The sequence below is a fragment of the Phyllostomus discolor genome, chromosome 8 (genome assembly GCF_004126475.2).
Source record: "Phyllostomus discolor isolate MPI-MPIP mPhyDis1 chromosome 8, mPhyDis1.pri.v3, whole genome shotgun sequence".
Taxonomy (NCBI): domain Eukaryota; kingdom Metazoa; phylum Chordata; class Mammalia; order Chiroptera; family Phyllostomidae; genus Phyllostomus; species Phyllostomus discolor.
Genome location: NC_040910.2, coordinates 52,317,936 through 52,332,865, shown reverse-complemented (window position 1 = coordinate 52,332,865; position 14,930 = coordinate 52,317,936). Strand labels below are relative to the sequence as shown.

Here is a 14,930-nt window from a genome sequence, read left to right as displayed (position 1 = left end):
GAGATAATATCTGAACACATCAACCACTGGGTTCAGGCTTGGCTACAGAGCAGTCTGATCCTTGCATCAACTTGGGGGCCAATAGCAAGGGAAGGTAAACATCCTGTTAATGGCATTTCCAGGAGGACCCAGAGTTTGTGGAGTCCGTTATGCAAGAACTGAGACACACTGCCTCCTCCCTTCTCACTTCCTTTTCTCCTTTGTGCATGCTTTTCTCTTTCTGTCCGCCCCACCCCAGCCTCACACATCCGTGCATTTACACAGCCTACCTCAGCTACACCCTGGGTTCCTCAGGCAGAGAGGACCACACACTAGAAAGCCACCTCCCCAAACCCCACTTGGTTTTGTCCCCCCAACACCTGCATTACTTTGACTTCCCACTGGTCTCCGATTCCATCAATGTGGACTTTTCCCCTCTGTGTCCACCAGTGTCCTTGCCACCCATGGCATTGTCTCCTCTGCCTGGGCAGCCCCTCCTGGATCTGTGCAGCCTTGGGTTATCTGTGTCTCTGTCTCAGTTCCCTGTGACCTGAAACCGTCCTAAGAAAAGAAGGGCCATGTCTAGGGTTTTGCACCCCTAGACCCAGTGAGCAGTGCTGCTCACCAGACTCCAGATGCACTCTCCCAAATGAGTGGATTAACATGGGTTCTAAGATGGCTGCACTAATGCCAATAGGATTTGCCCATCCTGCTCCAGAGTATATTTAATGTGTGTGGTGGGAAATACGACAGGCAGGTTAAGGAGAAAATAGAGGGGACTGAATATCATCCTGAAGAATTACCTGGGTCCATAAGTTCCTGGAGCCAGGTGTCCACTTTCCATTGAGTGGGTGTTGTCAGACCAGCATGTTTAAAGACAATAGTTTCCCCAGGAGAAAGTGGACTAGATGTGTGAACTCAGAGTGCATTTAGCAAGCATCCTGCTGATTCAGTTGTGTGGTTAGGCTGCATCAGTCTGAAAGAAGACAGTGAGGAGGAGGGTCCTGGTCACACTGCAGGTGGCTCCAGGGGTGCGGTGGTCAGAGAAGGGAAAGGAATTCAAGGTGGAGTCTAGGTCGCCTCATCTGAGTGCGGGCAGAATTCATTCATTAACACAATCAAATAATAAGTGGGAAGAAAAGGGCTTAAGATTTAGGAACATAAATGTGATTTTGGAAACTGTTGATACTTTAGTTCCAGTATGAGGCAGGTTGGTAAGAAGCTAGGGAAAATTCCTTGACAGACTGATTGAGAGAAACAGAGACAAAATAGTTCGACAGCCAAGCAATTAGCAGCCTGCTAATAAATCACAAGACCCTGTCCTCCCTAACCAAAGGCTCTTTGCAGCAGACGGCTTACATCTCCTTAACCAGTCCGTGAGCAGCTTAAATCACCTGTCCCAGGAGAGAGAACAGAGACCCAGTGGGTGCCATGGGTGCCAGGCAAACCCAAGAACAGCAAAGTCAGGGGAATAAAAAAAGAAAAACAATTTAGAGCCAGACAAATCCAAGGTAGAGGGGAAGCTGAAAGGAAAATGACCCAAACCCCACTATAGGCTCATTTTGATGCATCAGCATATTGAAAGACAAGTCTGAAAAGCTGATGAATATTCTGATGGAGACCACCCCTAAAATTTCCACTTGAAAAAGAGATAAGAACCCTGAAGACGAAGGTCCCAGTGTGCGCTCTCCCTTGAGCGTGCCTTGCCTCCCTCTCAGGCAGGAACTTCCACTTCCTTTCTCCTAAGCTCCCAGGGCCCTCCTCTTGCCCGAGCTGCTCTGCTTGACTGAGCCATTCCTGTGATTTCACTCCCTCTGTGCTAAGCCCGCCCTTTGTCTCACTGTCCCCAGCTTTAATAAACATGTTCTCAAATTCACCTGGATTCGTGTTAAATTCTTTTCCTGAAAGTCAAAACCCCACACATCCCAAGATTTGCCGGGACAGGCCACCTCAGCCCCGCCCCTCTCCGGTGGCAAGTAGACCTGCACTGCACAAAATGCTAAACGAATATTTCGGCATGAAGGCCATGGGAACGTGGATCTTAAGAAAGAAGAAAGAGCATTGGAAATAGAAAAAATGTGGCCAAATGTAAAGGATTACTATTTCCCTTTAATTTTGTGAAATTGTACTCTATCAGAGATTATACATTGTTTATCAGGTTTATAAACTATATCCATGTTAATCCAAGGACAACTACAGCTGCAAGAAGGGGGACCACTGCTGAATGGACTTAAGTTGTTGGAAGTCTCCAAAGTTTTATATCACTACCCCCCAATTAAAAACAAGGTGTTTTTCATTACTATTTATCCTTCTTATACCCCTTTTCACCTCCACCTCCACCCAACCCTGCTTTGAAATCACCACATTGCTGTCTGTGTCCATGAGTTCTTCTTTTCCCTTTTTTGCTCAATCCCGCCATGCTCCCAACCCTCCCCAGAGCTGTCAGCCTGCTCTCCATCTGTGTGTCTGTCTCTGTTTTCCTTGTTCATTAGATTCCACATATGAGTGAAATCATATGGTATGTGTCTTTCTCTGACTGGCTTATTTTACTTAGCATAATGTTGTCTGGGTTCATCTACACTGTTCCAAAAGGGTAAAATCCTCTTTTTTTTATGGCTGAGTACTACATTGAGTAAATGGACTACAGCTTTTTTACCCGCTCATCTACTGATGGACACTTGGGCTGCTTCCAAATCTTGGCTATTGTAAATAATGATGCAGTGAACATAGGGATGTTTATATTCTTTTGAATTAGTGTTTCAGGATTCTTCAGCTGTATTTCCAGAAGTAGAATTGCTGGGTCATAAGGCAGTTTCCATTTTTAATTTTTTGAGGTAGCTCCGTACTGTTTTCCAGTGTCTGCACCAGTCTGCATTCCCACCAACAATGTACTAGGGTTCTTTTTTCTCCACATCCTCACCAGCACTTGTTCTTTGGTTTATTGATGACAGCCATTCTGACAGGTGTGGGGTGATAGCCCACTGTGGTTTTAATTTGTATTTTTCTGGTGATTTGTGATGTTGAGCATCTTTTCATATGTCTGTTGGCCATCTGTATGTCCTCTTTGGAAAAGTGTCTATTCAGGTCTCATTTTTAATGGGATTGGGGTTTTTGGGGGGGAGGGGGGCTGAGTTTTGCAGGCTCTTCATAAATTTTTGATATTAACCACTTATGGGATGTATCATTGGTGAACATGTTCTCCCATTCAGTGGGTTGTCTTTTCATTTTGTTGGTTTCCTTTACTGCGCACAGACTTTTTTTAGTTTGATATAGTCCTGTTTGTTTACTGTTTCTTTGGTTTCCCTTCCCTTATTTTTACACTATGAATTCAGCCATACAGCTCAGTCACGAAGAGGAGTAAAGCACTGGTGCGTGTGATGCCATGAATGAATTTCCAGATGATTGTCCTGAGCGAAAGAAGCCAAGTGGAAAAGAGCATATACTCTCTGGTTCCTTTTATGTGACTCTAGAAAGGACAAAGTAATCTCTGATATCAGAAAACAGATCTTAAAAATAGTTGCCTGGGGCCAGAAGGGTCAAGGCAGAGGAGACAAAAGAAAGCTACTTTGGGCCCTGGCTGCAGTAGTTCAGTGGATTGAGCTCAGGTTTTCGAGCCAAAACATTGCCGGTTTGATTCCCAGATTCCCAGTCAGGGCGCATGCCTGGGTTGGGGGCCAGGTCCCCAGTAGGGGGCAGGTGAGAGGCAACAACAGAGGGAAGTATTGCACACATCGATGTCTTTCTCCCTCCCTTCCCCTCTCTCTGAAAATCAATAAATAAAATCTTAAAAAAAAAAAAAAAGAAAGCAACTTTGGGGTGACACAGTCATGATGGTGGTGGTGGTAAAATTTTCAAAAATGAATACATGTGTCAAATTTTATCAAATTTTTTCCTTAATTATGTCACTTATTGTATCAGTGAAACCTCAAATCATTTTTTAAAAACTTTAAATAGACTGTAAACAGTTAAAAGCATAAAATGCAATTCCTATAGGAACTGCTGAAAAATAATGCAAGCGTGTGGACAAAAAGCGAACACATAATTAAAATGGAATTCTTCAAAAATATTTTCTTAATGATAAAGCCTGAAGGGAGGGAGCAGCAAGAAAAAAAATAGACTGGAGAAACAGGGAATACATGGTAAAATTTCTTTCTAGATCTACTTCAGCCTTTTCAATAATCACATGAACTCCAAATCAGTATTAATTCAAAAGTAGAGATGGTTGGAATTAATGAAGAAGCAAAACCCAACTACTGTATTAGTGTCTCTTAGAGACACAGTTTAAAAGCCGGACAGATACGTTGAAAGTAAATGGATGGGAAAAAGATATAATGTACAAATAGTAAGCCTAAAAAAAAATTTCTACAGCTAACCTAGTATCAGATGAAGTTGATTTAAGAGAAATAATATTGGCAGAGGTAGAGACCTTTTGTAGTGTTAACGGATTAATTTATCAAGAAGTCAAAATAATTAGCAATGTGGATATGCCTAGCAATAGAACTTCAAAATACATAAAGCAAAAATCAAAAATCTACAGGATTAAATGGAGAGTATAACAATCCTTCCTCAGCAGTTGATAAAAATGATTAGATGAATACAACTCAGTTAAAGTCATCATCTGAGCACTACAACCACCTTGATTTAACTGTCATTCATAGAAGAGACTCACCATCCACAGTAGACTCATTCCATTTTGGAGAAGACCATCACCTTTTGGGCCAGTGTTGCAGAGTAGGATTGCCTGAGAGAGGGCGCAAGGGCGTGTGTTGTGGTTGTGCTGTGTGCTTTGGTCTGGGGGGACCTAGGTTGCACACATGTATGAATTAATAAACTGGTACACTTAAGAAATGTGGATTTCACTGTGATGTTCATTGTACAAGTCTGTAAATGTAACTCAGTGTGTAAAAATTTTCATAATGAAATGATCAATGAGAGACAGAATCAATGAGCAACAGAGCCAATAAACACAGGAGGGAGTAGCACTGTGGGAACAGAGAACGGAGACGGCACCTCAGAGAAGGCTCTGCCTGGGAAAGGAAGGACCACGACACACGTGAGATCAGCCATCATCAAATACTTGAAAGGCTTTTAGGCAGGAGATGGCTGCATTTTATCTTGTTTAGATACATTCGGTTGAACTGAGCTCAGCAATGTTTTTATTCTGACTTTTCTTCTTAGTTTAACTTTTTATTTGAAAATGCTCTCAAAATTACAGAAAAGTTGTGAAAACTATCCAGAGCCATCTGGAAACCGCATGCTAACTTGACAAAGAAAATTCCAGAACACTTCAGTGTGTAGTCTGCACAAACAGGAACTCTCCCCATAACACAGTACAACCTCCAAATCAGAACAGTAAAATCAACATTTTACTACGCATTCTCGAATTCCATTCAGATTTCTTCAGTTCTTTTTATGTCATTTATAGTTGGAAACTGTGAGCAAATCACTGGACCGGCACTTTTCTGTGACTTTGGTATTTAGTGGGACGTTGACAAGTTTCATTAGGGACAGCTTGCAAGGCACCTTGACATTTTTTTTAAAATTTGTGGTAAAATGTACAGCACATAAAATTTACCACCTTAACTATTTTTTATCTCACAGTTAAGTAGGGATAACTACATTCACATTGTCGTACAACAATCTCAAGAATACTTTCATTTTGCAAAATGGGAAACCCTATATGCATTAAACGACAACTTTCAATTCCCTCCTTTCAACCCAGCCCCTGGCAACTCCTGTTCTCTACTTACTGTCTAGGAATTTGAATACTCAAGGAGCCTCACTTAAGTGGATCATAGAGTATTTGTCTTTTGGGGGAATGGCTTATTTCATTTAGCATAATGTCCTTGAGCTTCGTCCACATTGTAGCATGGGTCAGAATTTCCTTCCTTTTTAAATAATCCATTGTATAAGTATACCAGATTTTGTTTATCTATTCATCCATCAATGCGTAATTCTGTCACTTGCGCCTTTCGGCTGTTATGAATAATGCTGCTGTGATTGTGGGTGTGCATAGGTCTCTTTGAGTCCCTGCTTTCAGTTCTTTTGTTCATATGCCCAGAAGTACAATTGCTGTATCACATGGCAGTCCTATTTTTAATTTTTTTTAAAAAACCACCCTAGCGTTTTCCATGGCAGCTGCATCCTTTTACATTCCTGTCAATAGCGCACAAGTTTTCTAAACTTTCTCTCCATATCCTCGCCAACACTTATTTCTTTCTTTCCTTTTTTCTTTTTTATAGTAGCCACCCTAATACGTGTGCAGTGGCATTTCATTGTGGTTTTAATTACATTGCAGGTCTTTGTAGATGCTGTTATTTGTTTCCAATGTATTGTCATTGAGATCTGAGAATATCCATGATATAACTTTGCTTCTTTTAAGTTTATCTGGACTCGCGAAGTACCGTGTTCACCAGAAGGGTGTGTCTTCCGTAGATGTTTCCCATCTGCTCTGTGATGTCAGCTAAGGTGGCTGGCAGTGTTCACATCTTTTATGACTTTACTGTTTTCATCAGATCATTTCATTAGTTGTTGAGAAAAGGGTGCAATAAATTCATTTGAATTCTTCCAATTTTTGCTTCATGTGTTTTGAAGCTTTATCACTGGGCACATACACATTTATAATTATTATGACTCTGATGAATTAACTCTTGTAACAAAACAAAAGGTCCCTCTCTCTGTGGTAATACTATTTGTCTTAAATCAACTCCATCTGATATTATAGCCACAGCAGTTTTCTCAGGCTTGCTATTTGTCTGGTATATCTTTTTTTCATCTCCTTGCATTCAGTATATCTGTCTTGTTTTTAAATGGCACCTCTAATAGGCAGTGTGTAACTGGGTATTGTTCTTCATCCATACTAACCATTTCTGCCATTGAATTGTTTAGGGGGGTTACTGATACGGTTGAAATGGTTCTTACAATTTTATGATTAATTTTGTTTGCACACGTGGCATTAATATATTTTGTTTTCCTGTAAGAGAAAAGAATACCGGCAACTCTTTCAGGCATAAGTTACTTGCTAGTCCCCAAGGCTAAGGGACAAATGTGAAACAGAAGAATGAGAGTGCAGAGCTGGAAGAACGGTCCCAGTTCTTTTTGCTTTGGCAGCTGGGGTGAAGAGAATATGAGAGGGGTCCTGGGCGGGGGGAGAGCTGGGAAGCCACTCATGCCTGTCCCTGCTTTGTCCCCGCAGGTGTCGGCTGCTTTCCCCTTAATCACATTGCCAGACAGGACGCCAGATGGAATTCCTCGCAGAAGTGTCAGCCAGGTACCTCTGAAAACTGACCTCCGACCCTTACCTCACTTGTCTCCATGTCCCCCCATCCCTCTGATTTCCGAAGTTCCTGGTTCTTCATCCACAGGTATTTATTAGATGCCTTCTGTGTGCCAGGCACTGAGCTAGGGGAGGGCACGAGGCCCCGGCCTCCTAGAGCTCTCCTGAGATGGTATCCAGACAGACAGATGGATGGGACAGATAGACTAGATAGGAACCATGAGGATGACTGAGTGATGTGTGGGACAGAGTCTGTGCTAGGGAGGCATCCCAGGGACAGTGAGTCTGATGTGGAGAGCCAAGTAGAGAGGCCTGAGAGGGTTCCCAGGAACTGTGGCCCAGGGGGCAAGGGTTGAGCTTGTTCGAGCAAAGCAAGGGGCAGCTGGGGTGAGTGTGGGAGAAGGAGGTCACCAAGGTGTCATTTTTTGTTGAGGTATTCAAGAAACTCAACTATCTCAATGTTTGATATTGATTACATGTTGAAATCATACTACTATGTTGGATATTTTAGGTTAAAAATTACATAGTTAAAATTAATTTGGACCTCTTTCTTTTTACTCTTTTAAAGTGGCAACTATGAATTTGAATTTCATGTATGGCTTATAATACATTTCTGTTGGCAATTCTGGTCTAAGGTATGTGGTAGATGCAAAAATGGAGAAAAGACTGAGGCCAAGTCAAATGGTTTTCCTTGTTTGGACTCCACTGATGGCCGAAAGAGGTGTCCCATAGCCACCACTGCCAGCCTCTGGGAGTCCCATGGGGATTCACTGACCAGCTTTCTCTCCGTTCACAGGATTCTATCTGTCAGAGCACAGTGGCACTTGTATACCTTGCACTGATGGAAAGGATTTCACCAATCATTCGAACACCCTCTCCTCTTGCCAGCTCTGTTCTGAATGCTTCCCAGGTAGAGAACACGTGGACCACGTGCTGCAGTGAGGGTGCTGGGCAGTGACATGGAACCATCAAATGGAAGTCAGGAGCCTGATTTCCAGCCCAGCTTGGTCTTCATAATACCCTTTTTTTTTAATCCTCAGCTGAGGACATGCTTATTGATTTTAGAGAGAAGAGAAGGGAAAGGGAGAGAGTGGGAGAGAAACATCGATTGGTTGCCTCTTGTACACACGCTGATTGGGGACTGAACCTGCAACCTGGGTGTGTGCCCTGACCAGGAATTGAACCTGTGACTTTTTGGTTTACAGGACAACACTCCAACCAACTGAGCCACATTGTCCAGGGCTTCATCATACCTTGTTTTATGATATGACTTAGGTCAACAAAATAAAATGTAAACAGACATTATTTTTATAATGTGTGCCATATAGTAGGTGCATCTTTTAAACCGTCAGATGAAAGTAGTGGGACAAAAATCTGCTCCTTGATGCGGGGGACTCTGTGGTTACACAGCATAGAAGGTGTGGCAGAGTGGAAAAGTGCTGGTTTGGTGCTGGGACCTGGGTCTTGTTCCGGGTCAGGCCCCTCCTAGCCTGTGCTCGGCGCTCCTGGCCAGCGCTCCGCCTCCCTCAGCCTTCTTGGCCAAAGGCCACGCCACGCCACAGGGTTGGGTTTGCGGAAGTCACCCAAGGGTTCCTCTCCATCCAGGGTCTCTCAGATTATACCATGTCCTTAATCATCCTGTAAGCTAATTTCCTCCCAATCCTGATGTAATAACGAGTCCTGGTCTTTTTTACACACCCCTGGCCACTGGGGGCAAGTGCCTCACACGTGTTGCAGCAGAAACTGAGTGCAGCTGGGTGGGAAGGGGCCTGGGTGGTGAAAAAGGGCAAGGGGCACGTGAAGGAACCGAATCTCCACAACGGCACCTTTTGTCTTCAGATAAGGAAGTAACAGCTCTGTGCACCAGGACCATGGACACCCAGTGTCGCTGCAAACCCGGCACATTCCAGGACGACAATTCTCCCGAGTTCTGCCAGAAGTGCAGCCCCGGGTAAGACACTCCCTCACCTCATCGGCACGGTTTCCCTTTGGCCTGGCCCACCTTCCCACTGGGCACAGTAGGCCACTAATTAGGGCCCAAGGTCCTGTCAGTGGCCCATGCAAAGTCTTAGTTCCTTTTGATATCAGAAGGAAAGAATTGAGTAGAATACAGCCATGCTTATAATCATCTTTATAACAGTTCAACTCTAAAATATTCTTTTTCATGTTTTTTTTTTTTTGTGCAAGCATGGCCCATGAACACAGAAGGGTGCACAGCCGAGTCATAACAAGGTCGAGCCTGTAGCTTCCCAGAAACTCCAAGCCAGCTCAGCCTGCCTTCCCCCAGGACCCTGTTGCCTGGACCAAGGAGTCTCTTCCCTGTTATTAGGGGCCAGTGGCAATTTGCTTTTCTCTGACTTCTAGTGTGGCTGTGATTGGTAGGGACAGTCAACAGGGAGAGGACATGAGATTCCTTGTATGAAAGGTCAACTAGAGGATGGGGCTCAGCTTATGCCCAAAGGGCTGCTGACCCTTGACCTGCAGTGAGATGCCCCCTCAACCAGGCTCCCCCTGCAGCCCGGGGAGCTCAGTGCAGGCCTTATGGAGAAGGGCCAGCTGCTGAGGTTGCCGCTCCGAACACTCAGCAGGAGCCCTAAGGGCGGAAGGGCCATGCTCAGCTCCTTCCCGAACTCAGCAAGGGGGTGAGGGGACCCATCATGCAGACCACAGAAACCCCTTCTTTTTCTGCTCTCCAGTCAGGGGACACTGGCTGGGGGGCTGCTTCCTCTTTCTTTTCCCCTTACCTCGCGGAACTTCTTGATGTTCTCCCTGTGTCTGAACCCAGGTGCCCTGCTGGCAAGGTCGAGGCCAGGCCCTGCACCCCCTGGAACGACCGCAAGTGTGTGGACCAAGAATCAGGTACCCAGGCCAGTGGGAAGACGCTGGTTCCTGGAGTGACCACCAGCCTGGAGCCGCCTGTCACTTCCTCTCCCTCCTCAGGCAGCTCACAGCTGGGAATCATAATTACAGTCATCGTCATCGTCGTCGTCGTCTTCTTCATCTTCTTCATCGGGGCTCTGCTGTGTTACCATTACCGGAGCACCGCCCGGAGGACTCACCAAGGTGAGGTCGGCCGGGGTGGTGGGCACGTGCTGTGCTCTCTGCTGCCTCCCTCACTTCCTGCTTCGATTCTCTGGACAGCAAGGCCCTCCCCTCCATCTCCCACATCTGCTGGGTCTCTCTGGCCTGGCTCTGCTCATGTTCTGTGGGCCCACCCACCATCTCCCACCTCACCTGCACCTCTGCAGGGCCGGGATTGTAGTCCTCCTCCTTTCCTGGGTCACCTCCTCTCCCGGCCAAGTCTGGGAGGCCAGCCCCCAGCCAAGGCAGAGAGGTGGTCAGTGCGCTAATTTGGTGACAGTAGTCAGGAGGAAAGGGCCAGGGGGTTTTACAGTTTTGGTTAGAGCAGAATCCGACAGAGATTTGATATGTGTGTGTGGGGTGGGGGGTGGGGTTCCCACTTCTTTCCCTCTTTTCTTCCCCTCCCTGAGGGTGCTCCAGAGCTGGATTGCCCTTCCCTGTTACCAGACCCAAGGCACTTTGTTTGGTGTCTGCGCCCCAGCCCATACCTTGTCCCCTGCACTGTCCCTGGAGGGAGATCCTGCAGAGAGGGCCCTCCCCACTGCTAATGCAATGTCCCTTCTCTTCTAGGTTGTGGGGTGGACTCCAATTGCATAAACAGAGTGAGTTGGTTTCTCTAGGATGTGCTGGCATCAGGCTCTCAGAAACTATTTTCTGCCCAAAATGAGGCCTTGGGTGGACATGGCCTCAACTTGTCCTGTGCTGCTGTCCCTGGCTCTCTAAAGTGGCTTTGGTGCCTGGGCCAATCCAAAGGACAGCTGGCATCTTGGGAGCAGCCCACGAGCTGGGTAGCCCCATCCTAACTGCTGCTTGTGACACCACACCCACAGCCCTGCACTCCGGTGTGGCAGTGTCAGGCAGGTGTGCTGCACCCCTTAGCATGGCACCAGTGTCCTGGGGCCACAGCAGAGTCCTGGTGGTGCCGAGCCTTTCAGGGGATGGCCGGGGGTGGGGAGGGATGGAGCCTCCTGTGTCCCCTGAGACCTCTTATGGAACCTGGGCCACAGTCCTCTTTGCCTTCCCCAGATCTTTCTCAGGTTCTCATGTGCTCCAAGAGGGCCTGAGGCTCAGGACAATGCCCGCAACACCTCCCTGAGCCACAGAGAGTTGCCTTCCACGCCCACCTCTGAGGAGGAACTGGAACACCAGGAGCATGCGGAGGTGGCAGGTGTCACAGAACAGTCCCCAGGAGAAGCAAAGTGTCTGTTGGTGAGTGGCGGCGGCCTTTCTGCTCACCCAGGACTGCATTAGAAATGGAGAAAGGTCGATGCTGGTCAGGTCTGCCGTCCCCTGGGGAAGGAGTGCAGAGGGAGATGGGGACCTGAGGGGAGGCCACAGGAAGCCCACCACCCTGACATGTGGCCTGTCAGCTCTGTGGAAGGTCTGCATCTTCTCTGTCCATTCGCCACTGCACCCCCAGAGTCTGGAACAGGCAGGCGCAGAACGGGCACTCCCATGCATGTGGGGTGATCGATTGGAGGCTGCAGATAGTCCGCTGTGTAGTCGTAACCCAATTCAGTAAGCCGTTCCCCATCACAGTAGGGATGCCAGAGTTATTATAGAATTATTATTACATTGAACCTATGTGGAAATAGAGTTGAGTCTATAAATATCTAAGCGTATTTGGACAGTGACTTTTAGAAGGCGAATTTCTGGGCACAGGTGTCCAAGTGTTTTTCATCCTTATACATACACCTGTGCACAGTTTTAGTGCATATCAGCTCACCTGTTTAATATGACACTGAGTGGTAAGCATTTAGTTTTCCATTCCTCATAAACTTAGAAAGTCATTCCCCTTAACATAAGGTGAAATTTCCTAATTTGTTACAGGGGTTTTACTTGTGGTGATTCTTACCACATAGCAATATTATCTAAATGGGATTGATTTTGTGATGTGATTTCACTTGAGTCCCTGAATTGCTCCACGTTGCCGTCTCTTGCCTCGAACCCCTTTTCACATCTGACTCTCATTTCCCTCTGCTCTTGGCTCCTCCTTTACCAAGTGTGAACTGTTTGCAAAGACCCGGTCCTCTTTCCGCCTCCAGTGTCCTTTCCTATTTCTTTCTTGCATCTGTAGCATGTTCTTTTTAAATAAAGAGAAAGTATAAAAGGAAACAAACTAACCAAAAGGCCAACAATTCCCTCGATCCTGATGACCACTTCCCACATCCTGTAAGGTAGTTAGTACCTACCCACAGTGAGGAAAAGCAAGTGGCACCGCAAGGTTCTCGGGGAAGGTGGAGGCCCCTTCCTCACTGTTTCACTTCCAGTGACTGGGAGAGGCGACTGTGACTCTGCTGGAATCTGTGTGCGTGTGCCGTCTGTGTGCAGTGCTTTACCGAAGGACTCTTTTCAACACGTTGTAATATCTGAGAGTGCACATACCTTTTCCTTACCTTGCCAAAATTTATGACTTCTACCCAGGTAAAATTTAGAACTATTTTATAAGATATTCTCTACTCCCCAAAAAGTCACTGGAAGTTTTATATATATATATATATATATATATATATTACCTTACATTAACCCAAGAAGAGCTAGTTGAGATGTTACAGTCTTCAATATTTTTTTTAATCAAAGAAGATAGCATTTCAGGTCAGGTGTTGTATTATGACTCAATGAAGGTTTGTGTCTTTCTTTAGATAAATCTTATTTCTGGTTAAAGCAATTTCTTTGTATTTTATGTTTTTGTTACCCTCACTGGTTGGATCCTGCTGCCATTCCATTTTCTAACTTATTGTTTCTACTATGTATATTAGCATTCACCAAGACATGCATTTACTTTTAAGTATTGTAATTTACACCTTAGGGTGTTTAAATATATAATCATATCTAAGATAGTGGTGATTGTTTCTGCCCCCTTCCACCAGCCCTGCCTCCTTTTCTATTTGACTTCGGCTTTGCAGCCCAGAACCCACAGTGTCCAAAGGTGCTTAGAGAAGGCACGTGTTTTGATCCTGATTTGATTTCATTGGGAAGCCTTCACTATTTCACTCAAAGGAGTGGTGTTGACTCTTGTTTTCATATGGGAAAATATTACTATTATGGATGCAGAGATCATGTTTAATTTTACAGAATCATTTTTCAGCCTCCATGGGGACAAGCTAATACTTCCTTATTTAGATTAGCAATAACGTACATTATTACTGATCAAAGCCCCTTCTGACTCACCAGAGAAACCCTTCCTTACTAGACTTTGTGGAATGCGCTCACGTACATGCTTCACTTGAGTCACATGAATGCCTGGGGAGTGACTGTCTCGTGATGGGGTGGATGGAGTGGACTAGAAGGGGCAGGAGGGAGCTGGGTGAGGTGTTGGGAATGTCCCATGTCTTGGTGGACAATGGTTACTCAGGTGTATGCAGTGGTCACAGCTGGAGCAGACACTTTAGGAGGGAGCAGCGCCCCAGGGGATGTGGGCCTCTGTGAGCACACAGGCACACAGCTTGTGAGGGGCACAAGAGGAAAGGTTCCTCTTCGTGTTTGTAGAGACCCAGGAAGAGAGGTGGCTGCCCCAGGTCACACAGCTGGCTGGTTGTCAGTCTCACTTCTGGAGTCCAGGAGTCCTGACCCAGACCAAGAGCATCCTCCATTCTGTTTTACAGAGACCAGCCAGAGCTGAGGGATCTCAGAGGAAAAGGGAGCTGCTGGTTCCAGCAAATGGCGTAGACCCTGTAGAAAGTGAGTGTTTTGTTGGGGGCAGTGGAGCAATGTCCCCATAGCTATTACAGCAGTGCGGAGATGGGGATGCTGGAAAGGGGCGGGGGGTGGCCATGTTGACTGTTGCTGGACCATCAGGACCCTCCGCCCCCTCCCCGTGCTCCGACTGCACACCATACCATCCCATCTCGTCACAACGACAGCCTGCAACCCCTTGTCCTTCCCTCCACCACCTTCCCTCTCCCCTCGATGTTCAGGGCCGGGTTCACCACATGGAGGCCACCTAGGGGCTGTGCCATCCAGCAGGGCACCCACTGGCCCGGGAGACTGCCGAGCATCTGACCTGTGTGTGGATAGGTCAAGTTTGGAGACCTGTAATTATAAGCTACAAATCACATTTCATATATTAGTACCCAAAGGAATATAAAATATCCCTTTGATAATATTTTGTTTATTGATTGCATGTAAATACAACATTTTGTATGGATTGAGTTTGTACCAGATATTATTACAATTAATATCACCTGTTCCTTTTTATTTTCTTTAGTTAGGCTGTTAGAAATACATATCAGTATATTCCTGTGGGTCAGTGGTGTGCAGTGCCTTCCATACGTCGCACTTACTCCTCAGTACAGTCCATGACATGGTGGGGGGTGGCAGGGGAGCGTTGCTCTGTCTTATGGGTTAAGGTCTTGCCCGGGGTCTGTTTGTCCCCATCTCACTCTGCCACAGTTTGGTGGGTGAGGCCCAGCAGGGTGTGAAGCCAGAGATCTTCCTGCCTCCAGGCTCTCTCTCTGAGCTCAGGTGCAGATGTGGCAGCCCTGAGACCTTATTCTCCGAGTAAGTGCAGGTTCCCTCCTCTGAGGGCCTGTTGCTCCACAGCCTGTCCCACCCTCTGTCTCCTACCACATACTGTTCTGTCTCTGCGTGACGC

General features: G+C 46.2%; 1 protein-coding gene across 1 annotated transcript in view; it reads left to right on the top strand.

Moving 5' to 3' along the window:
- Positions 1 to 14,930, top strand: part of LOC114503748 (tumor necrosis factor receptor superfamily member 10A-like) — a 35,873-nt gene that overhangs the window by 20,147 nt on the left and 796 nt on the right. The window contains exons 2-8 of the mRNA XM_036034497.1: positions 7,175 to 7,249; positions 8,052 to 8,165; positions 9,095 to 9,206; positions 10,041 to 10,318; positions 10,907 to 10,938; positions 11,363 to 11,545; positions 13,942 to 14,017. Coding sequence (XP_035890390.1) covers positions 7,175 to 7,249; positions 8,052 to 8,165; positions 9,095 to 9,206; positions 10,041 to 10,318; positions 10,907 to 10,938; positions 11,363 to 11,545; positions 13,942 to 14,017 — 870 coding nt within the window. The remainder of the gene's footprint in view (positions 1 to 7,174; positions 7,250 to 8,051; positions 8,166 to 9,094; positions 9,207 to 10,040; positions 10,319 to 10,906; positions 10,939 to 11,362; positions 11,546 to 13,941; positions 14,018 to 14,930) is intronic.